Raw genomic sequence first — 26,638 nt, 5'->3', positions numbered from 1 at the left:
CGCCTCTCCGCCGCTAGGAACTAAAGCGCTGAGAGGGAGCGTTTCCAGCCGGGGTCGCTTATCGCCACCCGCCCTTTCCGGCCCGCCGGAGGCAGCGGTGCGGAGGCCGCGGCAGGCTGTGGAGCGCGTTGTGGGGCCGCCAGCATGGTAGGGGCCGCGGCGGTTCGGAGTCGTGAGGGCGATAGGGCGCGGAGCAGCTGGGGGAGAGGTGCAGGCGGCTGTGTGGGCCCTACCGCCTAGCACTGAGCTTGCTGCTGTCCGGACGCGGCCCGTTCGTGTCCCCGCCGCGTGTCCCAGCTGCGCGCAGCCTTGGTCAGGGTGCGGGGCCAGCGCCGACCATGCGGGCCTCAGCCGCCAGTGCTCACTCACTGCTCTGCCTTGTTTCCACAGCCGCAGAACGAGTACATCGAGCTGCACCGCAAGCGGTATGGGTACCGCCTGGACTACCACGAGAAGAAGAGGAAGAAGGAGGGCCGCGAGGCGCACGAACGATCGTGGAAGGCCAAGAAGATGATCGGGCTAAAGGCTAAGCTCTACCACAAGCAGCGGCATGCTGAGAAGATACAGATGAAGAAGACGTAAGTAGCTGGCCACTTCTCTGACGCGTCCGGTCCTGCTTGCGTTTGAATTAGGAGATGGGACATGAACGTTGATACAAAGCACTACTTAAGAGTTGGCTCTACTTGATGCGTTTAAATGGTGCTTCGTTGTACGCGAAAGTGGGGGCTGCACAGTGAAGACATTTGTCTTTTGCATGGATGTGAACAATTCTGCTTTTAAAAGCATTGCTTAATATAAGTGTTAATTAGCAACAGCACTGACCAACGTAATTTTGACAAAAATAGGAATGCATTTATTTAGGGCTTCAACATCAAATGTTGTATGAATATAGCAAGAAGAAGCAGGTATTTTTTTAAGTGTTGGTAGAGTAACATATACAGTGCTTGAGCAGTACACGAGGCTTGTCTTCCAGGATAAGTTATAAAATCAAACGCAGGTAAATGAAAACTCTTATCTGTAATCTTTCTCTGTTTAGATGCTGAAAGCAAAGCTATTCACAATAGTTTTTATTATTAACTTCGTATCTACTGTGTTGTTTTTTTTGTTTTCCAAGTGTAGTCAGCTATATTTCTTTACCACTTGTATTAGGATTGTAAAACTAGTTTCTGGGTATCTTTTTTTTTTTCTCCCAAATGGCCTAAAATTAACAAACAACCCTTTTTACCCACATACACATTCCTCCATTTGTAAGATTTGCCATCAAAACTCAGAAGAGTAGTAATTTTATGTTGCTTGTTTTTGTCACAGAGGAAGGCTAGTGTCTTTCAAAGTGCTTGGCTACTTGTATTTATTAATTTACTCACAAATTCCTTAGTGAGATGCATGTCTTTTGTTCCTGTCTTAATGGGAATTTACAAGTTTTTGTGCACTGTTGTTGTAAATGGGACTAGCTGAAATCTGAGTTTGGGGTAAAATGCAATGAGGCAGATCTAAAAGTTCTGACATATTTATGAATATACCCAGAATAATTCCCCCAAACTTATTTACAGCTATCCACACAAGTTCTTGGATGCGGTTAGCAGAACTATTTCACAGAACGTCTCTGTACAATGGAATTTTGAAAGGTTTCAGGAAATGTCTTTGATAGAGTCTGGCGGCTTAATTCGCCACTTGTGAGGTTGATTAAAATCCTTTAGCAACTTGATCAAAGAATGGAGAATACACACTAGTCCTAAAGTCCGTGGCCCAAAAACATAGGCAGGAAAATATCCAACAAAAGTCCTGTGCAAACTCCACGTGGGCCGCGAAGTGAAGTATCTGCTGCTGGCTGAGGCGACAGGCGGGCGAGAGGCAGATCAGCGAGGAAAAATGAATGAACACGCCAGCACCTTTTTCCCTGTTCACCCCCATTTATAGGGTAATGGCCGAGGCTAATGGTCTCATTGGCCACACAATCACCCAGTCACCTCTGGCAATCACCCAAGTAGACACAGAAATGGAAGAACCCACAGGCTGTTGTCCTCTCTCCGGCAAAGAGACTAAGTTGCCTGGGTTTCTTTTGTCCTGTTTTCCCGCCTCTGGCTGCAGTGCAGACGGGCAGGTAAACAAGACAGGACATGCTTAAGCCCATGGCCTTTAGGACTATTCACCACAACTGTGCAGTCTGATATTGTATTGAGATTGTGAGCTCACTTTAAAAACTGGGTTACTCGCTAAATAAAATACGTACTTACTTACAAATGTCTCTGTAAAACAAAATTTTGAGCAGGCACAAGCTAAGTTAAAAGGATCTGTGATCTACAAATGAGCTTTTCTAATTCTTTTCTACTGTCTTTCTCTCCTTGCAGCATTAAAATGCATGAAAAGAGAAATACAAAGGAAAAGAATGATGATAAAACACCGAAAGGAGCTGTACCAGCATACCTGCTGGACAGAGAGGGCCAATCCCGAGCTAAGGTTCTCTCTAACATGATCAAGCAGAAAAGGAAAGAAAAAGCTGTAAGTAACTACTAAAATTGAGATGCCTGCTATTGTGACCACTGTGTTGCTGATGCCTGAGTGATGACAACCTACAAGCAAAGTCTCAATATTGGTACTGTACAAAACTTCACATTTTGTCCTAGATTGCTCAGTGACTCCAAGTAAGCACATGCAGTGGCTTGATTTTCATAACTTTAAATGTTAACCGAAATAAGTAGCTGTGAATTAAGTATGGTGTGCCACCACTCTTGAAGGAAGTACTGTTCTGTGCATTTCCCTTTTATTTAGCAATGCAGTGTGTAAGACTATTGACTTTTTTTCCCTTTTTCCAGGGGAAGTGGGAAGTTCCTGTACCAAAGGTCCGAGCACAAGGAGAAACAGAAGTTCTAAAAGTAATTCGTACAGGAAAGAGAAAGAAGAAGGCCTGGAAGAGAATGGTCACAAAAGTTTGTTTTGTTGGAGATGGCTTTACTAGGAAGCCTCCGAAATACGAACGATTCATTCGACCAATGGTAATGTTCTTGAGCCTTAAGAAAAGTTAATAATAATTCTTCGTACTTAATGCACTGTGTTCTGTGGCAAGGAAGCTTTCTACTATGATAATGCATTTTATTACAACTGATCTATTATATTCTTTTAGTTTCTCTGCAGAAATCTAAAGTAGCCTGAGGGCAGGCACATACCCCTGCAGTCACAGGCTGTGATTAAATATATGTTACTACTCCCTTAGTTTGGATTATGCTAGTAAGTTAAAGCTGCCAAATTAGTAGGATATGGTCTTCAGCAAAGGCACTTAGAACAGCTTTTAAAGTTGGAGTCTTTTTTTTCCAAGTTGCTATGATTCTGTTAGCTGTAGAAGTCACAGAAATGCCTGGATTGGAAAATACCTTTAAGATCATCAACTCAAATCACAGTCCAAGCATTGTGTGTGCAAGACTCTTAAATAATTCCAGGGATGGGGACTACATCACTGCCCTGGGCAAGGCATTTCAGTGCCTCGTAACCCTTACCCAATCTAAATTTCCCTTGGTGCAACTTGAGGGGAAGTCAGCTTTGTTCTAGGACTGATGGATTGCTTGAAGCACTGTTGTGACCACGTGCAAGGGAAATGCTATGCCTTCAGCCTTACCTTTCCTTAAACAGTTGCAGGAACAGTCCTTGGGTTCTGGCAGCTCAGCACTGCACAGGAGAAAAAACTGGGTTCACTAGAACAGCATAGTTTTTCTGTAAATACCTGTTCCTATTTCCTCACAGGATTCAACAGAATCACCATGTAAGGTGCCTGTTGAATCATACCTCATTACGGTTTTGATGGTCCTCAGACAGAAGCCTTGTGTAGACTTTATTGACACAGAGAAGTTTATGGTGCTATTTAAGGTACCCTTTAAAGAAGCCATTAGAGGTAGCAAGTATTTTGTGTATACTGCTTTAAAAATTGACACAGAACACTTTATCTGGTAATTAAGTCAGTTTTTGGAACAAATTAAGCATTCTATGTTAGGCAGATAGCATTCTGTGTTCTGTGTTGTTTCATTCAGTCCAGTCTTTCAACACATAGGAAGCTGAGGACACAATGCTAGAAGTGTTAAACTAGATGAATCATAAGGCTTAATGTAAATACTAACTCAGTGTAACACTCTTTATGCAACAGGGCTTACGTTTCAAGAAGGCACATGTGACACATCCCGAACTTAAAGCTACTTTTTGCCTACCTATCCTTGGTGTAAAAAAGAATCCTTCTTCTCCTTTGTATACAACACTGGGTGTAATTACCAAGGGTACTGTCATAGAGGTGAACGTGAGTGAGCTTGGCCTTGTGACACAAGGGGGCAAAGTTATCTGGGGTAAGTAAACTAGCTCTACCACAGAACTATTTTTAAAAGTTTCATTGCCTGATGGGTTTTTAAGACTGCCCTATCGTCATAATTGATCTACTGTTAAATGTTAGGTTTGGGCTGTAGTAAAAGTATCTGTTACGTAACTCTGAAAATGCAAGCTTTAATTTTAGGCTTTCTGTTCACACTTCCCAAAGCATGTGAGGTGAAGTTCAGAACAAAGACTGCTTTATGCGATACACAGGCAAGCTACAAGTGTGTTTTCAGTAGAAGTATCTTCACAGGATCAGTCTGACTGCTTTTAACAGAGGGGTTGACACGGTCAATAGCAGAACCTGTGACTGTGTAGTTTTTCACATCTACTCAGAACTCTAAAATTACTCATCTATGAAAACCAGCTTGAATGAAATATTTTGAGAGCCTAGTTTTGCAGGTCAACAAAATGCAGTTTTAGATTTCAGAATGGATTTCAGTTTCAGAACAGGTGTTGTCTGCACTTCAGTGTGACTTGTAGATTTAACTTGCAAATAGAGGAAAGCCTTAAATATTTTCTGCAAAAGCTTCAAGTAGTTAGTATAATTAAATCTCTTTTCTCTTTAGGGAAATATGCACAGGTAACAAACAATCCAGAAAATGATGGCTGTATTAATGCAGTTCTACTTGTCTAAGTTATGCTGAAGACCAAGCATTTGGACATGGGCTCCTGAAAAATCAGTGCACTTTCATCAAGTTCGCAAGGACTCTGAAACCCTCAAACATTCACAAACGTTGATCCCACAAGCTGGTGAAGAAGCTAAATGTGCCAGAAATTACATCTTAGGGTTTCATATTTGTTTCCTTGGCTGAACTGTCCAAATAAAGCAATTTTATATGGTTTGCTGATGTGGTGTGGATTTGATGTAAACCTTTTTGGAGTTTCCTGGCTTTAATACATTGTAAAAATTCTTAATTGAGCTTGCATTCCTAGTGATTAAAAGTTTAGCCACTGTCTTCTGCGATGACCTACTGTAATAGCTGAAGGCACAGAAGCACATACTATTTCTGTTCTGGAAAAATAGAGCTCTAAGTGCAGCTAGAATCTTAATACAGACTGACATTGGAAACATGATCAATTTGATATTTCCACAGAAGCTTGGGCTTGAGAACACTTTAGCAGCAGGGGGATAGAGGGAGCTCTGACCACTGCATGCCCCACCTCATGTCTTCCTCTCCTTCCCCACCCTGACAGCACTAAAAGCTGGGGTGTGGAGCACTCTTTCCAGATAAAAGAACAGTTTCAGAAGGCTATGAAGTTTAAAGGATTAAGATGTGAAATTTGAGAACGTGTGTGATAACTACAATTACTTGTAGCTACTTTGGTGGCTTTAAGAAACATTGGAGAAACCAAAGGTCAAAAGGCTGAGCTGATGGCTATAGATAATTAGCAAACAAAAGCTTCTTCCAAACTATATACTCAGCTGTATCTGTAGTCTTAAACAGTACTTCCATCTGAAAGACTTCAAACACAAATTCCAAGTAAAAGCCTTACAAGCTTTCTCATTTGTGAAGGACACTTGCCTCTCAACCTTTTAAGGACACTTTCAAACAACTCAAGAACGTGTAGGGTTGTATTTGGGTTTTTTGCATTAACAAAACTTAAAGCTAGAGGTGGTCACACCTGCAATAAGTGGGCTGAGTAGCACATTATAGAATCCCAAAGTAAAAGCTGTGTACTGGGAGGCCCCTGCTTAAAGCAGAATCACAGCAGATGTACAAGGGCCCTTTCAAGTCAGATTTTATGTATCTCCAAGGAGGGAGACTCCGCCACTATTGGCAACCTGGTCTAGTGCTCTTACAGATTAAAATGTTCTACGCTTAAATATAATATCCTACATTCCAATCTGTGCCCAGTGCTTCTTATGTAGTTTCTTCTGGGCTCCACCAAGAACTTCTGCTCCTTCTTTATAATCCCCCAGTAGATAGTTCATACACAAGTATCTGAGCAATTGCAGCTCTCAGTCTCTTCCAGGATAGAAGTTTTAATCCCTTCAGTAGCTTTGTAAGTGGAACATGTTTCAGATTTGGAACTTGAGAGGAAGTCAAGCTAGCTGCTTTTGTACCAGCTTTCTAGCTTCTACTACTCTGAATGAGGCTGTACTTCCAACTATACCGAAGTCCTCTCCTCTTAGAGGATAATTTTGTTAGTTTACCACATTGCCCTAGTCTAGGCTCACTTTGAATTTTTGATACTTTGTGCAGTAACAAGCGGCTTTAAACCAAAGAATGATCACAAGCCTGCAAGTTGTTTGCTTGGAAGGAGAGCACTTTGTTAAAACAGATTAACCTCCACTTAATTTGTTACTTCTCCTTTCACTGCACAGTAACAAGCAACATGAATGGAGTAGTTTTGTACAGGCGTCTCAAGATTGCTACCTTTTGTGACTTAATTATTGCACTTCAGACATTTTAATGTTCCACACTCTGTGCAGTGCGTTGCAGCATTTCTAGCTGGCTTGTCTTTAGCAAATAAGTTCATAATGGCAAAATTTATACTGACTGTGCAAGATGATGTAAAGAGCAGGATTCATGGTGTAACATTTAGAATAGCCTATCACAGAGTAACAGGTTAACCAGGTTGGAAAAGACCTTCAAGATCATCCAGTCTAACCTATCACCTAACACCTTCAAATTAAGTAAACCATGGCACTAAGCGCATTATCCAGCCTCCTTTTAAACACCTCCAGGGACAGTGACTCCACCTTCCTGGGCAGCCCATTCCAATGGCAGATCACCTTCTGTGAAGAATTTCTTCCCAATAGCCAACCTAAACCTGTCCTGGCACACCTTGAGACTGTGTCCTCCTGTCACTATTTGCCTGGGAGAAGAGACCAACCCCCACCTGGCTACAACCTCCCTTCAGGTAGTTGTAGAGAGCAATAAGGTCTCCCCAAACCTCCTCCAGACTGAACAGCCCCAGCTTCCTGAGCCTCTCCTCACAGGACTTGTGCTCCAGTTCCCTCAGCCACCTTGATGCCCGTCTCTGGACACGTTCAATCATCTCAACGTCTTTCTGAAATTGAGTGGCCCAGAACTGGACACAGTGCTCAAGGTGTGGCCTGACCAGTGCTGAGTACAGGGGCAGAATGACTTCCCTCGTGCTGCTGGCCACACTATTCCTGATACAGGCCAGAATGCTCTTGGCCTTCTTGGCCACCTGGGCACACTGTTGGCTCATGTTCAGTCAGCTCTCTACTAGTAACCCCCCTTGTCCCTCTCTGCCTAGTCTATGCTAGAGCCTTTAATAAAAGTCTAATGAATAAGCCAAGAACAGGAAGTTGTTTCAACTGACAAAAGATTTTTTTCAGTGAAGTTCACCTGAAAGCACATGTCCTGTATAGCAGTAAAAACTCAAATGCAAAAAAAAAACCCACACCAAAAAAGTAATCACAAAATATAAGTTTAATTACTACTTCAAAACATTTTGAAAAGCAGCCAAGACAGTAAAAAAAAAAAATCCTAACACAGTAACAAGACTTCAGTACAATATTTTAGAATAGCAAGACATCTTTCATAAGATTTATAAACAGGGTATAACTAGTTTATAAAACATCTAACACTACATTTGTGAAAATAAATTTAGAAGTGTATCCCCTTGTAGTAAGATTTTAGAATGGTCACTTAAAGCAGAGAAGCTTATTCATTGCTATACTTAACTTAGTAGCATTGACGACATTGTAAATGGTAGTTTGATTACTGACATCTACAAATGAAATGTTATAGGAAAGCAACAAACCAAAGTCAGACATCATTTCAAATAAGTTAAAGTCACTTTTGAAATAAGCCATGTAGACATCTTCATGTAGAGGGCTATAGAACATTGAGAACAGCAAATGAGAGTTCTGCATGAAATGGAACTAGACCAGAACAGAATGGGGAGGAAGCAGTGTAGATCCTGGTATTAATTAACAAGCAGTACAAGAAAGACATTGGAACGAATGCTGGATTCAAATACAAAACCATTTCCCATTTGAGTGCAAGACTGAATTCACAAATGAAATTCTATTCCTAGACTAAATAAACCTCAAAAATAATACTGCTTGCCTTCATTGTATAGATGTATTTCCACAGCCTGTGGTAATAGCATTTGGTACAAACTTGTATAAAGTTGACATTTTAATCATTGGTTGCTGGTGCAGTAAGATCTTAAAAATTCTTTAAGAGTTTGGTGATAGTAAGACAGACAGTTAACAGACCCTCCCCAAAAAGTCATCCAAGCCTAAAACCCCAGTGGTTTTGGCAAGGCAAAACTCTTCAGCCAATACAGTTGTCATCGTGTTGCCCTGCGTGAATGTTAACAAGAGGTATGGACTATTCAACTACCATTTCAATAGGACAATCAACACAGGAACAAAAACTGTTACTGAAAGTCAGCATTTTGATTTTGCTACTCTGTATTGACTGCAATATGCCAAAAAGTTGTTAAAGGAAAATATATCACCCATTAGTTCAAAGTACTGCTGTGATCACAATTAGAACAATGTCCAGTTTTCAAGACTGTTGTGGCAACCAGAGCTGCTACTTGCACCCCAACTGCCTGTATTTTGCATGTAACAGTCTTGTCATCAGTTACTATCTCAGGTAACCCTAGATTTACAATCTACTCAAGGGTATACTTAGAGATGTGACTAAGTTCAGTATCTAAAACTGGCTCACTGAAACATGATCAAACATCTGACTGTTCTCAGAAGAAACCAGGAGACCCCTAATCTAATGAACTTGTAATACTTATGTATTCAGTATGCAAATATCTTGAAGATGCTGACTGAAATCAGTTCCAACTTAGCCATGAAAAGTAAAAGCCTGATGAATGACACTGCCTTCTCACAAACACTATTTTCCAGTCTCACAGGGAATAAATGCCATAAACGTACATACCAAAAATCCACCTAGAAGGAATTGAAATAACTGTGACTCACTTTTCATAAGCCAAAGAACCCCTAACCTTTTGGAAGTGGGTGCACAATTATCAATTGAATTATTCAGCAGGTCAATCCTTCATAAAGATTGCTCTAAAAATGGAAAATGAGTCACAACATTCTGCATTTAACCACCCTTAAGAAAACTTGAATAAAAGGTGATTAACCCGAAAAGGAATTCCAACTCAGAATTTTAACCACGTCTCATGTCCCATATGGTTTAAGTACACCCTAGTAATTTGCACAAAATAACTTTCTATTAAATAGATGAATTAACAATCAGTATCTCATTTTTAAGATGGCTTTCCTTTTTTCTTAGGTGGACCTTTGTAGCCTTTGGCCTTTCTTCGCAAGTTTCTCCGATCTACAATGGGTACCTCAATTTCCGCTTCCTCAGAGCTGCTGTCAGCAGCCCTCTCTGCTACTGTCTGCATGTACTGATCCATCTGCTCTGCAGACTCCTCTGAGTGCTCTTCCAACTGGTTCTTCTGTCCTTCCTGTCCAGAAGGCTGTTGAAAAGAAACACCCTCAACTTCAACCATTATCAAAGAGCTCTGACTTAAGGCACCAGGGGCCTCCTGTGAGTTGTTCCCTGCTTCCTCATTTTGATCTTCTAATGAAGCTGGTTTGGGTGATACATTTTCAGAAGCAGATTCTTCTGCTGCTTCAGTTACCACAGAGTTGGACAGGCCATTATCAGAAGGCTCTTCTTTCGATGCTGAAGCAGCTGCATTTTCAGTAGTGGTCTTTTTGGATTCTTGTTGTTCTTCAGTGCCCTTCTTCACCACTAACTTACCTTCTTCAGTCAGTACTTCTGAATCATTTGCATTTAAAACCTATGGGGAGAGGGGAAGAGTGCCAAGGCAACCATAGGAACAATTAATTGAAGATACAAGAGGCTGAATAACTGTTGCCCTTAGCTATCAAGCTCAGAGGATATTCTGGCATTCAGCAGTTTGGAATGCCTTATAACCAGTCAACAAATAGTCTGTCCTTCCTTTTTATACAAGACTATTTTATGAGCTGCATTTGGTATCTGGAGTTGCTTTCCTATTTTTAAATTCCAATTATTCAAAGTATTTTTCACTTAGGTTATAAACATTCTGAAATTTATCCCAAGAAAAGAAAAAATGTTGTGGCTTTTAAAGTTTTATTTTAGACATACACAGTTATAGTTTTGATAGCATACAACAATCTACTATTGCACTATTAAACAAAAAAACAACCCACTAAGATCTATATTCTAGACAGGCATTTTAACAGTAATTAATTGTTTATGCACTTTATGAGGGTAGAATTAGCAGACCAAACAAGGATGTGGCTTTTCACTCATATCCCATTAATATTTCAGTAAGAATGAGCTGTCTCATTACTGCCAAGGAAAACTGGTGTAGCATTACTGTGTACTTAGGCGCCCCACTTATGCATACTGAAACAGAAATGTCAGTATATTCTGTTCATGGATTTACATCATTGCTTCTCCCAAAAATTTCCTATGAAGTTCTACTTTCTACTTAACCAAAGGAAAAAAGGCAAGATACGTATACTCTGATGGCAAGATGACTTCACATTTTGTTTCAATTCTCTTACCTTCTCTGATGCACTGTCTTCTGACTGCTTTGCCTGAGACTCAAGGATTAATGGGACAAAGAGCATTAAGGGTTCTTCTCCTTGATTCTCAGGCTGCAATTTTGATTCATCACTTAGAACTTCATCTGATGTTTCCATTTCATCTGTAAGCAAGGTCTTACTAGGTTCTTCTGTTACCTCACCATTAAAAGGTTCTGTTAAACTTTCCTAGAAAATGACATTCCTAAGTCAAAATTATGCCCAGCTGTCCCCCCCCCCCCCAACACTAGTGGATCTCTATCTATGACTTAAATTTGCAGCTTCAAGTGAGAAGCAGATACCTTGGGTATCCAGAAATGTGTACTAAGAATGCAGATCATAGGACTGAGTACCAAACTTTATCAGAGTTACTAGCCTGGGTTTGTCATATGCATGCAGTTTCTGCCCGTAGCTTGCACTGTTAGGAGCCAAGCTATGCTCTCAAGCATACATACTGCAGTCATTCCAATGTTCCAAAAGAGCATATGACCCACTTTTCTCCATAACAACATACAACCCCAGAGACATCTTCACACACAAAGAATATTCACAGAGTTAAATTCAATCTATTAATAAGTTGTAGATAAAAGCTGGATTTAAAAATCAAAGGCAGCAGCTTCTAGGTGGAGAAGCCAAAGGCAGTCATTAGAACATACCAGCAACTGCTTCTTCAAAGAAACTGATGTTTTAAAATAAATAGAGATAATGGATCAGAGCTTGACCACATTCCAGGTCTCCAGAAAATATGAGTAGAAATCAGGGAAAAAAAAATGTGATTCATAGGCAAGTTATAAATTCACCTTACTAAAGAACCTATGAACTGCTGTTCAAAATAAGTATAATGGAATGTTCCTCAAAAGTAATTCTATACTAGCCATAGCCTCCTAGCTACACTTCTCAGCAAAACATTGGTATGAAAATCAAACTGCTGATAGGCACATAGATCATGACAGTAAGAACTACGGCCAACAGAAACTCTAGTTGCATTCTACACCTATCTGCTATTACCATCACATCCAGCTCACCTTCTCACTCCCTTTCTCAAGGGATGACACATGTAGCTCTGCTTCTGAGAGAGATTGGCTCTCGTTTACAGCAAGTGTTGCCTCATCCTCCTCAAAATCACTCTCCTCAGGTACTTCTAAGTTTTCAGAGTTTTTAGCTGTGTGAGCAGGAAGTTCCAGCCTGCAGTAGGTACAAGATATATCCTTTAATCCTTTAGAGTAATATATAAACTTGGCAATCTAAGCAGGGAAATTTCTTCATGATGAATTATAAAGTGCTCTATCACATGCCTGCTGTAATAAGTAAAAATACAGAAAACTAAACACATCTAAAATGGCTAATTCCTCTCTAGAAAAAAAACCTCCAACTAGAAAAAACTGCTTTAGCAATTATAAAACAAAGACCTCTATCTCACTTTTGGCTTACAGGAATAAAAGCCAGATAACTGTTTATTATTTTAAATTTAGAAAGCAGTAACCTATTACATATTTGGAAGTCACCAAGTGGTGAGAAAGAAATTAACTTCTCCCACCTGTGCTGTAGAAGCAGTTTAAAATTGAGTTGCAAATGCAAATGTATTTGTATAATTATTAGATATATATGACAAAGACCATGACTGGAAAATAATTTAAGGCAATAAACACATGGCTGAAGAAGACTCAATCAACTAGAGATTAAATCAGCAGACAAAGATGAAGCTCAGACGCATCTCATGGGTAGCAACACAATCTCAAACATTCAGTTCACAGACTCATAGAACACACTGGGTTGGAAGAGACCTTTTGAGGTCATCTAGTCTAATCCCCCTGCATTAAGCAGGGACACCACCAACTAGATCAGGTTGCTCAGAACCCCATCAAGTCTGACTGCGAATGTCTCCAGGAATGGGGCCTCCATCATCTCCCCTGGCAACCTGTTGCAGTGTTCCATCATCCTCATAGCAAAGAACTTTTTTCATAATGTCCAATCTAAACCTGCCCTACTCTAGTTTAAAACCATTGCCCCTCGGGCCACAAGCCTTTCTAAACATTCCCTCCTCAGCTTTCTTGTAAGCTCCCTTAATGTAAAACTTAGATGAACTGAAAGTATTGGATACAAGCACAGAAAGGAGTATGTGCAATAGATTTGCAGAAAGCTGCCTTGAGATGTCAAAGTAAATGGCAGTGTTAGAAAGGTTTTACCTAGGTGCCAGCCTTGAGATGGGAGGTACGCTCTAGCAGAAGGTCCCTGACAGAAGACCCTGACGCATTTACTAAAGTGAATGGAAGGACAGAATTAAGATGATATCCTGTCCTCTTGACAACAGGTTTCCCCATAGCTCTGCTCGAAGACCATGTTACACGTCTTGATCAATGGAGCAGTGGGAGCTTGCTGACTTCCATTTTGCAAGGCCCAAAATAACTGATGTTCAGTAACAGGCTAGCTCTCACACACAGCAACTACACAAGTATTAATAGTTAACAGAGCAAAGAACTTCTCAATCTGTGGCAACAGCAAACCATGTCATTTAGCCTGACTGAACCAGCCTGGGGTCCCATAATGACAGCACAGGACACTATTTTTTTTAACTATTATTTCCAGTATCTGCTGAGCTTTCAGAGATGCTATACTTTTGTGCAGTCACTCTTCAGGTGATGTCTCAATTTTCTTTCTAAAATCAAACTATTTTTAGTGTTTTTTTTTAAATCAAACAAGTAAGAAGAAAGATGAAATATCAAGCAGCACACCGAGACACAGTTTTGTTGTTTGGACAGCCACAAACAATAAATTAAATAGTCTTCTCTACCTGATTTCTGACGCACAGAGAGTACTTTCCTCATCTCCTTGGGAAGTCTCACTTAGAGATTCCTGGCTACTTTTTCCAATCCTGGCACGTTTTAAATGACTGCTTCGTGTCCAAAAGGAAACAGGAGCTATGCTAGGGTCTTTGGAGGAAGAAAAGAAAACAACAACAAAATAAATGCATTAAACAAACGCAGTCTAAGATCCACACATAATTTTCCCCTCCAATATTTCACTGAAAAAACTGAGCACACACAAACCATGTTTCATTGTAGTACCTTTTCTGAACATGCATTCACAAATCCTAACCAAAACTCAAACCCATTTTATCTAAAGTCCTCTAAAAGGTTTGAGTTAGCCTCAGGACTTTAGAGAAGGTCACATTTTTATACACTTTGAAGTAAATACACTAAGGCTGAAAGCACTCAAATAACCTGATAACCTATTAATTCACAGGAATCACTACACTGATAATCAAGTTTAATTTTACCTTGAGAAGTGCCTGCATGGATATCTACTGATTCTTTAGCTTTTTGAGAATCAGCCTGTGAAGGAAAAGCAAAAACAATGTTATTCCAACATCTCTGAAGTGACTGAAACATTTATTTTCTTATCTTTGTTTTCATCTTTCTAAAGCACTATTTCATAGTAATAATCCTATGGAAGAGCAGCTACAATCATTCTTCATTTACAGATATGTACTTTCTCTCTCAGCAGGTAAAGTTATCATTATTACAAGGATGAGTATTGTTTGATTGCATTTTACTTCCAGAACCAAGACAGAAGACTTGAAAGTAAACTGTTGTTATAAACAACACTACTAAATTATTTTCATAACCATTTTAATAGGTGTCCACATAATCAAATGCTAGAAATACTCCTTTGTTTCCTCTTTCTGCATAGAACAAGAGGAATACACTACACTAAGTGAGAAAAAATAATGGGAAAAAAATAATCTTGCATTTTAATTCTATTTTGTACTTTTATTTTTACCATGAGAATCAAAAGAATATGGCAACTCATGTAAAGGAAAGAAATCAGACAAAGAAAACCAGAAGTTAATAATCATGCTGGTAGCAGGAATGGTGTTTCCTTCATAGTGGCTGCTATGGGCTATGTTCTGGATTTGTAATGAAAACAGTACTGATAAGACAGAGGCGGTTTGTTATTGCTGAGCAGGGCTTTGAGAGCGTCAAGGACTTTTATGCTTATCAAACCACCACACCAGTGAGCCTGCTGCATGCACAAGAAGCTGGATGAGGCACACCTGAAGAGCTGACTCCAACTGACCAAAGGGATATTCCATACCATGTGATGTCATGCTCAACACAAAACAGCAGAAGATGAGGAGGAAGCAGAAGACATGTTTGGAGGGATGGTATTTGTCACTGTTACATATAATGAAACCCTTCTTTCCTGGATATGGCTGAACACCTGCCTGGTGATTGAAGAGGGTGAATGAATTCCTTGTTTTGCTTTTGTGCATGGCTCTTGCTTTCCTATGAAAGTGTCTTTATCTCAACTCACGAGTTTTCTCACTTCTATCCTTTCTATTCTCTTCCCCATCCTGCCAGGGAAGCTGTGCATCATGCTTAGGTAGGGTTAAACCACAACAGTCTTCCTTTGCTACCCAACATGAGATTCCAAGGATTAGAGATAGCAACAGGTTTCATTAGAATGTACTAGATCAAATTACAGCTGTTACTGCTGCTTAGCTATTAACTGATAGGCTTCTGTGCTTGCCATGGGGGTTCTTGACTTGCATACATTGGGAGTCTAGCACATGTTCCTTGCCGTTTTTCTCTCGATGCTTCTTGTACTGCTTATCTTACTCCGCTGTATCTGAGAACAGTTGATAATAGAAATGGCCACATGCTTGGGCTAGCAGATGGCAGGTCATCACTGCAGCTTCTGCAGACTGCAGTCATGGGGCAAAAGACATGTTGGAGTAGGTTCACTCCTGAAGGGAGTCTGGCTGAGGATAGCGCCATGCTGTGGAAGGTATACCTCTGAAGGCATGGTGAAGGCCACACTGGAACAGGTGTACTTCAAAGTGACTGTGGATAAGTGTACATCAGAGTGATATAACTCTGAAGAGACTGACTCATACATAATACTCCACCTGGGGCAGGTACACCCCACTAAGGTTTTACAGTCTGCAGATAAGGCCAAGCTGGAAGAGGGGAAAAGTGGAGTTCATTGCAGTGTGAGACCCTATGGCCTGGGCCAAAGGTGAGCTAGGGTGGAAATTATAATGAATATAACTTAGAACTGTTATAAGCCATGATTTATATTGCACATTACAGGACTTACTACAGCAGGAACTACCCAAATCATTGGAGGACAACTTTAGTACAAAGCAGAGCAAGTACAGCAGCAACCTCATCAGAGCCGGCTTTGATGCCCAATAACTCCATGCAATGCATCACCTCTCCTTTTCAGATTGACCACCACTAATGGCTGGAGGTGAAAGTCTAACGAACTAAGCAGACATTTTACAGGCTTGGTAGAAATTCTTAAGGGAATAATACCATATATTACAAAGGATAGAAAAGGTGTTAGGGGTTAACACATTGGATAGCATCGTACTTGAGCATGGCATACATGGCATGGAATAAGGGGTAGGGAGGTGCTGGCTCCATCTGGCATACAGTTAATTTTCTTCATAGCCACTTGAAAGAGCAATGTTTTGAATTTATGCTGAACACAATTGATAAGAGATTTTTTTTACCACTGAGCAGTGCCTGAGTCAAGGCCTTTTCTGCTTCTCACAACACCCTACTGGCAAGCAGACTGGGGTGTACAAAATAGTTGAGCCCAACTGAACAAAAGGGATATTCCACATATAGCACCTCCTCCAGCATACACAGCTAGACGAAGAGGAGGATGTTCATAGATACAGTACTTGTCCTTCTAAATCACTGTTAAACACATTAGAGCCCTGCTTTCCTGGAGATGGCTGAATGCTTGCCCAGCAACAGGAAGCAAGAATGAACTCCTTGTTTTGCTTCTGTACACATCTTTTGCTTTGCCTGTTAAACTGCCTTTATCTCAACCCAGGAGTTCTCTCTTTACCTTTTCAATTCTCTTCCCACTCCCACCAGAGGCAACTGAACAAGCAGCTCTGTGTGATGCTCGGTTGCTGGCTGGAGTTAAACCATGATGATTCAGCACTAATGGAAGTTACATGCAGTGTCAGGACAAAAGCTTGCTTATGAAAGGTTTCCCTCTCCTTAGAACTCTTTTTCTCTTGTTCTCCCCACAGATGTATACATCATAATAGAGTTGTGCACATTGCTCCTTCTTAGCTGCTGGAAGTAATTTAGAACTGGCAACAACCAGCACCATTTCAGCCCTCCTTTCTGTACTACCCAAAGGCAACCATCAAAAAGTTACTAACTTGAAATATATATTTAAAATTCACTTGAAACAAAAAAATGTGAAATTCTAGCATCATAATATACAAAATACAAAACAGTAAGTGATAGGTAAAAATGAACACTTGGGAAACATCTTTTCCTCATTTGAGGGAAGATGGGATATTGTTTGGTTGTCCAAAAATTTCAAAGCATCACAGAGTTGCTTATCAATACAGGTGCCAAGAAGAGCTGCCAGCAATTCTAACAAGCTATGAGGAGTTAGCACACTTCATTATCAACTATCTTCATCTTCTGGAAAAAGGCAAAAGACAGGCTTGAGTTTTTAACTCACATAAAAGAAAATTGCAGGATCAGTCCTGGGACCAGTCCTGCTCAACATCTTTGTTGGTGCCATGGGCAGAGGCATTGAGTGCACCTTCAGCAAGTTTGCTGATGACACCAAGCTGTGTGGTGCAGCAGACATGCTGGAGGGAAGAGATCCCATCCAGAGGGACCTGGACAGGCTGCAGAGGTGGGCACAAGCCAACCCCATGAGGTTCAACAAGACCAAGAGCAAGGTCCTGCATCTGGGTCAAGGTAATACCAAGTACAAACAGGCTGAGCAATGACTGGCTGGAGAGCAGCCCTGAGGAGAGGGACTTGGCAGTGCTTGAGAAGCTCAACATGAGCCAGCAGTGCGCACTTGCAGCCCAGAGGGCCAACCAGATCCTGGGCTGCATCACAAGTGTGGCCAGCAGGTCGAGGGAGGTGATTCTCCCCTTCTATTCCGCTCTGGTGAGATCCCACCTGGAGTACTGCATCCATAGAAGGGCCACAAGGATGATCAGTGGGCTGGAGCACCTCTGTTATGAGGACAGACCTAGAGAGTTGGGGCTGTTCAGTCTGCAGAAGAGGAGGCTACAAGGTGACCTTATTGTAGCCTTTCAGTATCAGAAGGGGCCCGACAAAAAAGCTGGGGAGGGACTTTTTAGGCTATCAGAGAGTAACAGGACTAGGGGGAATGGAGCAAAGCTGGAGGTGAGTAGGTTTCAAACTGGATGGGAGAAGGAAGTTGATCATCATTACAGTGATGAGAGCCTGGAATGGGTTGCCCAGGGAGGTGGTTGAGGACCCATCCATGGAGGTGTTTAAGGCCAGGCTAGATGAGGCTCTGTCCAGCCTGATCTAGGGTAGGGTGTCTCTACCCATGGCAGGGGGGTTGGAACTAGATGATCCTTGTGGTCCCTTCCAACCCTAACTGATTCTACAATTCTACTAGCCCTTTACTATTTTCTCCAAATACACCCACAAAGCTCTACTACCAGACATGCCTCTTTTTAAGATTATTTTGCTGATACAATCATCGCTAGAATTTAAAGTTAGAACATAATGATGTTGCTCAAGACAAAAGAGAGGACAGTTAAGAGTTGTTGTTTCAGGTCATTTAAAATAACACTACCATTCTGCTTTGGGACCCACTTTGTTTTTCTCATCTGGGAAGAGAGACAGCTCATTTCAAATCTAGAAGTTCAAATCTAATAGCTGAGAACACCTACTCAGCCTTTACTTCCTATTAAAGCACCAACTTCCACAAAAGCATGGTCAATAGTACAAACAGTCCTGAAGCATTCAAATTCATGTCTCAAAGCAGTTGAAGCTACAAGCTGTTCTCCAGCACCTTGCATGGCCTCAGAACACAAATGAGATAGAGGTTCATAGTATTCAAAGACACAAACACACATGCATATCCAGAGGAAATTTGGTTGATGTTTCAAACACATAGCAAGGTGTCTTCAGTCCTTCTGAATACAAACTAAACACTCTAAATTTCATTGAATTTTGATATTTATGTGCATTTCTAGAAACACTTCTCCTGATTCTCTCCCTCCTTACAATGACACTGTTCAACAGCCTTTCTGGACAGTTTCATCTGCAACCCAGAAGAAATATTCTCCTTTCTCTAATCCTCTAGCAAACATCCCGAACTATACACCCTGACAGCTGTGGCACAAACCTTCTCCGTTCACATGGATACCCTATCCATGTCTCTGAAAAAGACAAATATTTGTGTTTTATATGTAGTGCACACTTGAGCCAATTTAATTATCATGACATGGACAAAAAAAAAAAAAAAGCACATCTCCTGGGCCCTGTCTTCTGGAAAGTTAAAAACCCATCAGAACTGCTTAGTTCTGGTGTGCTAGTTTGAAGATAGCTAGTGTGTTTTGGTGAGAAAAACTCGGTTATAGGCTGCGAAAGGGAAATGATGGTGATGTCTGCCTCACTCATAGGCTTGCTGAGAGGTATAAGAGCAAGAATCCAAACACAGGTAAGGGAGTTGCTCTCTGCCCAGGCTGTGGGCTGCATTCCTCTAACATAACCTGCTATCTCTCTGACTAGTCCACTTGCTTCCTAATCCCTCTGGCTGACCTTCCATTCTTCCTTGGGCACAAGGCAATGTCTGGGGTAAGGTAGAGAGGGGTGGCAGAGGGTGGAAGGGTGGTTGGGAGCCCCTCCTGAGGACTCAGGTTTCTGTGAGGGCTGTTGTGTTTCTGTATTACCTTTTAGCTTGTATATTTCTGTATATACTGTAAATATCTCCTTTTATAATCTGCTAAGATGTAAATAATAAGCTTCATTCAAATTTCCAGAGCTGGCTGAGTCTAGCCTGGGCAATTTCCAAAGTTGGGGGTGGAGGGGCAGGTAACACCCAAACCATCACATTTGGGTACATACATTTTGCATTGCTTCTGGCTCAGCATTCTGTCCACTTGTTCCAGCTACTCCTTCAGACTGTAGAAAATGGTCTACAGCTTGGCCACTCACGTTTTCCTCCTCTAAAATCTCTATGCAAGATTTAAAAAAAACAGGAAACAAAAAGAATCAGGGAAATGAAAAATTTAGTAGCTTCATATAACAATTAACCATTCCAAACATGACATCAGATCTCAGGACAAATTAAAAAAAAAAAAAAATTACACTTTCTGTTAGTTTCCATAGACAATGTTCACAGGATTCACCATTATACCAGCTTTTAAAGTATCAGAAGACAGTAAAGCATATGTACCTTTTTTCTTCAATAGAGAGACAATGGATTTTCTCTGGAACCAGTGTCCTGCTCCTTCCACTTCCCACAACAGGTTACAATCCGCAGGGTACTTCTCAAAATATTGCTTACAAACTGAATAAGGAAAAAACAGCACACTCCATTTTAAGTGTATGCCCAACATACTTCACTGTACCTCAGTTTTTGAGCTTTACCTGAATTCAAATTGCAATCATCCATCACAAACATAAGCCAGCACAGAAAGAACTGTTCAGCAAAGTAGTAGAGTCTGAAACAAGCATGGTACTACTTTATTTTACTCATGCTTCTCAATAAATCCTTTCTTCAGGTTCAAATACTTTCTATTACTATCTTAAATTGCAAGCAAAGGTGTACAGGATTTTTGTCTTTAAGCACCTACATGAGTTTTACAGCTTTACTGGTCACTGGCCCTGTCAACCACAAGCCTCAAGCCAGGACAGAAAGGGCCTTTGGCAGAACACGGAGTCAAGTGTGTTTTGTCATCCTATGCTGTTATAGACACTTGTGAAAAGCTTTGGGAATGTGACTGTGTTAGTGTTGGTAACCAACAGGTGCTCTCCTATCTGAGGGAGAGGTTCTGGGAGGTACACAACATGGCACCCTGGTTTTATTTGCGTGACTATGGGGAAGAGGGACAGAAACACCACTCCAGTCCTAGTCACACAAATCTGTGAACAAGTAAATTTTCTGGAGAATGCTGCCTCAGTTTCCAGTGGAAAGCCACCCAGAAAGAGTAGACAAGCTGATGTTTCTTCTGATACTCCTGAAGGGACTCCCAAAGCATGTTTACAAGACACAAATGATTCCAGTCAGAATTAGAGATGGAGGTTTATTGGACTGTATGCAACCAATGGGTTGGAAAGCCAAAGGGGTGGAACTCATCTGTATTTCTGGTGTGACATCTAGATGCGTTGGAAGCTGAGGCACTGGAATACAAGCCAGTTTGCTTCCACCTGAAAGGCTGGAAGGAGGCACCAGAATTGACTGTCCCAGGAAACAGCTCCACTATTTGTACTCGTCATAGACTGATCCTGACTGTACTGGAACAGAGTGGAGGTCCAGAGCATCTGCAGTGAGAAGTCCTCTGTGTACTGCAAATTGATCTCATTGAGTGACAATGGACAGTGTCTGATATATGTTGTTTGATGTTGATTGCTGCTGGACATGATGCAGATGGTACAGAATAAGGGATGGAGAATGTGCTGAGTTTTTAATCTGCTGCTATTCAAACCATCCTGCCTCATGCCAGCCTCAAAATGAAAGTGCTGGCTAAAGTATTAAGAGACTTGAAGTTCAGACTGTAACATGAAGTTTCCTGTTCCAGACTTTTAGGTGTTGGCTCTTCCACTAGGGTGGCAGCCACCAGATGGGGAAGGACTGGGGAGCAGGTCCTTGGCTTTGGTTTTTACCTTGGTGGCTTTCTGTTTGCTGCTGCCTTCTGCTGTGCTTTTTCTGCAAGAAGGCGCAGTTATCTCCTTTATATTAATCTCTTATCTCGAGTCTTTATCTCAACCCAGAGGGGTTTTTTGTGTGTGTTACTTCCCCCAATTTCTCTGTTGCAGGCAAGACTGTTAACTATCACACTGTGCAACAGATATAAGGCTTTGTGGATGATGGTCTGTTCACACCAGAAGCACTGCCAACATTAGAAAGGCTTATTCCCGTCTCCTTTCTCATATGAAAACCACCTCTGCATGGAAGAAGGGGAGCCTATTAAACTCCTGTAGCTCAATCTACAGGAGGCTTTGTGGTCACAGGCGTTCACCCCCCTCAGCGACTTTGGTCACCCCAGCATCTGCTGGAAAAATAGAATGGCAAGCCCTAGACAATCCAGGAGACTCCTGGAACACATTAAGGATAATTTCTTCACCTAGACAATAGACAGCCTTATCAGGGAGCATGCACTACTGGATCTCATAGTCACCAATGCAGCTGAGCTAATCAGTGACACCAAGACTGAACACAACCTGGGCTGGAGTGATTATGCACTGGAGCAGTTCACAGTCCTCAGCAATATGTGTTCAGCAAAGAGCAAAGCCAGGACCCCAAGTTTTAGAACAGCAAACCTGCAGCTCTTCCAAGTAGTTAGTCAACTGGACTCCCTAGGAAACTGCACCCAGGGACAACAAAGTAGAACAGATCTGACAGATCTTTAAAGGTAGCTTTACAGAGAGAGCAAGAGTTGTCAATCTCCAGGTGATGTCAGACAAAGAAGGCCAAAGACCAGCAAGGATGAGTTAAGACCTGCAGGCCAAAACAAAAATGAAAAGAATGAAATGCATTGGCAGTGAAAGCAAGAGTCAGATATGCTAGGAAGAATATAGAGACACTGCTTGGTTGTGTAGGGCAAGAGTCAGTGATGCCAAAGTGCAGCTGGAATTGAACTTGGCAAGGTAGGTGAGCCAGAAAAGGATGGTCAAAGAATATCTCACCTCTGATGAGCAAGACTGGCAGGCTGGTAGCAACAGTCAGGTGAAGTCCCTGGTGACTGGAAAAAGGGAAACATTGCACTCATTTTTTAAAAGGGTAGAAAAGAGGACCCCGAGAACTACTGGCCTATCAGCCTTATCTCTACGTTTGGGAAAAACATGGAGCAAGATCCTCCTAGAAGCTATGCTAAGGTACATGGAGGACAAGGAGATGATTCAAGACAGCTAGCATGACTTTACTAAGAACAAGTACTGTCTGACATACCTAGTGGCCTTCTGTGATGGAATGACATTAGCAAACCAGGGAAGAACTATGGATGTTGTCTAGATGGATTTCTGTAAAGCCTTTACCAGTCTGCCATAACAACCTTCTAAACTGGAGAAATGGATTCAGTAGATTGTTTGGTGAGTAGCCAAAGACTAAGACAAACCTTGAGAAACCAGGCAAAGCTAGTATTTTTTCTTGTCAATGCAGTTCCAGGAACTTTCCAGGGTGCATGTCCTTTCCTAGATCACATAATCCTCTTAGGTTGCTAATGGAAGAGCCATAAGTGCATATTAGAACTGTGCCTTCTTACATCCAAGTTAAAACATACCCTAGCATGCTCACTTGACTAGAAGTGCTGAAAAAGCATTATTTAAGTGACTTTGCAAGGCTTAGGTGTGAGGAAGAAAAAGGTGCTACAAAGAAGATACACATCAGATAATACAAAAACACCTGAGCTCATTCTGGAGGCTTTGGAGATGGAAAGAGTAGTAAACTTCACAGCAGCAGAAAGCCAGCTGGGATCCAATAATTTAATCCCATGCAGTGCATCAAAAATCTAATCAGAAACTGCTTCAACATGTTAAATTAGGATTTTCTTATCCTTCCCTGAAAGCAGAGCATTCAATACAGAAGAATAAACCAAAGAGCTTGCCTTTGTACATGAAGGCTGACAGTGGGTATCGTAGGCCAAGACTAGTTTCATCAAATGAATCCACAAAGTCTTTCAACATGAGCAGTCCAGACTGTTTGTCACGATGTTGCTTTCTCACAAAGATTGTGTCCAGTACTGTCATATAATATTTCTGACCAAGACAAACATTATAAGGACTTCCTGAAATAGGAGAAGAATAAATAGCCTTCAGTACTTGAGCACTGACATGCTGCAGCACAGATGTTAGCATATTCAAATACTTTTAACTTATAAAAATTATGCCAAAGTCATAAAAAGTTCAAACTAATTCAGAATGTTCCTTAGAAATAATTGCTAACAGCAATTTATCAGCTTTGGGCAATCTTCATAAAACTGATGAGATACATTTATACATTAGAAATAGATACACTAAGAAGTGGACAGGGTGCTTAGGGACACGGTTTAGTGCTGATGGTTCAGTAGTAGTTGTGGGATTCTGAGCTCTAAGCAACCGGTGAGACGATGATCTCAAAAGGTCTCCTCCAACTTTGACAGTTCCATGATTCTACTTAAGTCTGTAGTACTAGAAAAGAATAGCAAAGAGGAAAGGCTCAATCTAACATCTCACTGTACAATTTCAGAGGAAAAGTATACTAAAAATCCACCTGAAAGAGGAAGGAGAGAAAAGGAGAAAATAAAAGCCCTAAATTGCAGTTGTGTAGATTCTGTCACTCCTCAGGACAAATGTGAAGACTATGATTCAGCTCTTGTTCAAAGAATGACACACATTCTGAACTTTAAAATGAAATCCACAAAAATCCTAGGACACTTGACACTGGAATCCTCACAGGAACAACACTAGAGATAAAATACACAGATACTTCAGTGTCAGAGGATTCAAAGCATAGTTATGGACTCAGTTTCAAAGCAATGCTATAAAATGGCATTAAGATAGGCCATCAACTATTTAAATCCATTTTCAGAGTAATTTTGTGAGCTGGTGTAAACTCTGCCCAAAAGTTGCTTTCTTCTCTATCAAAACCAAGGAGAAGCATACAGCATTTTATACATGAGTCTCTGCAGCCTTGTACTTTTGAAGACAATAAACACACTTCTCCACTTTTCAAGCATAGAAAACATGGGCAGAAGTTACAGTGCTTAGGTATCCTTTGATAACAGTCAAGCTTCCCCACTTTTTCCAAGTCATCTATTTCCAGAGCAGTCTTTCTCCATGTAGGCTATTTATTTGTAGAATATAGTACACAAACAGACAAGATACTGGTAACATCTAGAAATACTAGCCTTCAGTGCTTGCTAACTCAATACAAATAAGAACATCAAGAAAAGTATAAGGAGCAAGCATGAGTACCACAAAACCTCAGTATCACAAAGTAGTGTCCCCATTCTACACTATCAATTTAATCACTACTGATTTCCAGCTTTAAAACCACAATAGAACACCCTGAAAGGTTCAATGCAGTGGAACAATGCAATGTTCCTTGTGAACACCACACTATAGCAATTTTCACATCAAAAATACTTAAGACTTATATAAAATTTCTCTAAAAGCCACAAAGAGAAGACAAACCAGAACAAACAAGCTGGTTGCTTTCTTCTCTGAATTGCCAGCCCAGAAGAGGCCAGCAACGCAGACAGTGTACTATGTAACAGTTTGAAAAGGCATATATTTGTTATACCAGGGAAGTCTCCAGCAAGTCTACAGTAACATCACTAATCCTTAGTTAATCCCCTCTAGACATGGAAAAGTCAGATTGTATAATATCAAAATTTGAATCAAGGAGGAACAAAGTGCCACTGATGTGATAACCTACCAGTATACTAAGTTTTATTCAGCAACAAACAAACAGAAACCACAGTAAACTCTAAAACATTGTAATTTCCTTATAGTTATTTTGGAAAGAAAACCAGAAAGTCTGCAACATGAATAACAAGCATGTGGAAGGAAAGGGATCCTATTTTTATCACCACCAGATGTAACTGAATCTCATGCCTGTAACAAAATTTATGTTATCACACTATAAACTGACAATGACATCTTATTCTATAATCATTTCAGATAAACCAAATTTCTGTATTCTGGAGCTAGGTTCAAAAAGAAGCAAACATTCAAACCTGAAAACCCACCAAAAACAGTTCAGTCCAACCATCAATAGCTCTACAGAAAAATAAATATGCTTTTGAATATTCTTTATTTCTGCAGTTTTAAATACATTTTGTAGAGTAGGAAATAAAACCAAAAGCTTTTAGGTTGGTAGAGCATAATCATTTAAGATAGAAATTTTAGCAGCAATCTGACCTCTTATATTTTCTTGAAAACACCAACTCATCAGGCCTGCAAGACTTAGTCTACTAAATGCAATATTCTTGAAAGTACCCTATCTACCCACCACTACCCTGCCAAACCCCACAATACTTGCACTTTACCTTTAAGTTTAACAGAATAGAACCCAATTGCCTCTCCTCCTTTCCACAAAATCTTAGCATAGGCATTGCTAGCATGGCAGAGAAATGGGATCTCATGTTTTTCCATTTCTCGTGTCCGGTAGATAATCCGATTGAGAGCATAGAGAACAATCCTCTCTCCAATAGAGTTTACCTAAGGAAACAAAGAATATTTCAGAGGAGTTGTCAAGTTAATTGGTATTCATACATTAGGGACCTTATTTTTCAAAGCTATCAGTTAAAACTGCTGCAGAGTCAACAGAAGCTGTAAGTGCTACAGCAGGATGAAGATCTGGAGTTTGAGGGCAAGGAAATGCTTGGAAGCCATAGCAGTAGGTTAAGTAAAGCATTACTAGAGACAGATGATATTTCATTACTTCAGTGTTATTCCCAATTCAATGGGTAAAAGCTGAAAGTAGTGCTAGGAGAGTCGATTTTAAGTCAAAACTGTTCTGAGGTTTAAGAAACACTCACCAAACAATAGCAATACACCAGCCTCAGGCTTCTCAGCTACCAGGTAAATTGGAGTCTTACAAAGGATTCCTCCAGAAAGGAAGTTGTATTGATACTGGTATTGGCCACTTCTCTCAAGTGACCAGCAACAGGACAAGAGAAAATGAGTTTAAGTTGCACCAGAGGAGATTAAGGTTGGACATTAGTAAAAACTTCTTTACTGGGAGAGTGGTGAGGCATTGGAATAGGCTGCCCTGGAGGTGTTCAAGAAGCATGCAGAT

At 40.8% G+C, this 26,638-nt stretch overlaps 2 protein-coding genes across 2 annotated transcripts in view; one reads left to right on the top strand and one right to left on the bottom strand.

The window, feature by feature from the left end:
* Positions 1–19: 19 nt before the first annotated feature.
* On the top strand, positions 20–5,192 carry NSA2 (NSA2 ribosome biogenesis factor). The gene is made up of 6 exons (XM_064140786.1): positions 20–147; positions 391–578; positions 2,349–2,499; positions 2,814–2,993; positions 4,133–4,325; positions 4,917–5,192. Exons 1-6 carry the CDS (start codon positions 145–147, stop codon positions 4,982–4,984), a joined length of 783 nt encoding a protein of 260 aa, XP_063996856.1. The 5' UTR covers positions 20–144; the 3' UTR covers positions 4,985–5,192.
* A 2,544-nt stretch (positions 5,193–7,736) lies between these two features.
* The window catches only part of FAM169A (family with sequence similarity 169 member A), a 38,690-nt gene continuing 19,788 nt past the window's right edge, over positions 7,737–26,638 (bottom strand). The window contains exons 5-13 of the mRNA XM_064176721.1: positions 25,887–26,058; positions 23,463–23,642; positions 20,093–20,206; positions 19,762–19,871; positions 14,157–14,211; positions 13,671–13,809; positions 11,905–12,064; positions 10,862–11,068; positions 7,737–10,107 (exon numbers count right to left, since the gene is read on the bottom strand). Of these exons, the coding sequence (XP_064032791.1) occupies positions 9,565–10,107; positions 10,862–11,068; positions 11,905–12,064; positions 13,671–13,809; positions 14,157–14,211; positions 19,762–19,871; positions 20,093–20,206; positions 23,463–23,642; positions 25,887–26,058 (1,680 nt within the window). The 3' untranslated portion in view covers positions 7,737–9,564. The remainder of the gene's footprint in view (positions 10,108–10,861; positions 11,069–11,904; positions 12,065–13,670; positions 13,810–14,156; positions 14,212–19,761; positions 19,872–20,092; positions 20,207–23,462; positions 23,643–25,886; positions 26,059–26,638) is intronic.

Source organism: Pogoniulus pusillus, chromosome Z (assembly GCF_015220805.1).
Source record: "Pogoniulus pusillus isolate bPogPus1 chromosome Z, bPogPus1.pri, whole genome shotgun sequence".
In the NCBI taxonomy this organism is placed as follows: domain Eukaryota; kingdom Metazoa; phylum Chordata; class Aves; order Piciformes; family Lybiidae; genus Pogoniulus; species Pogoniulus pusillus.
The sequence above is the reverse complement of the archived record's forward strand: the minus strand, read 5'-3'. Positions and strand labels throughout refer to the sequence as shown.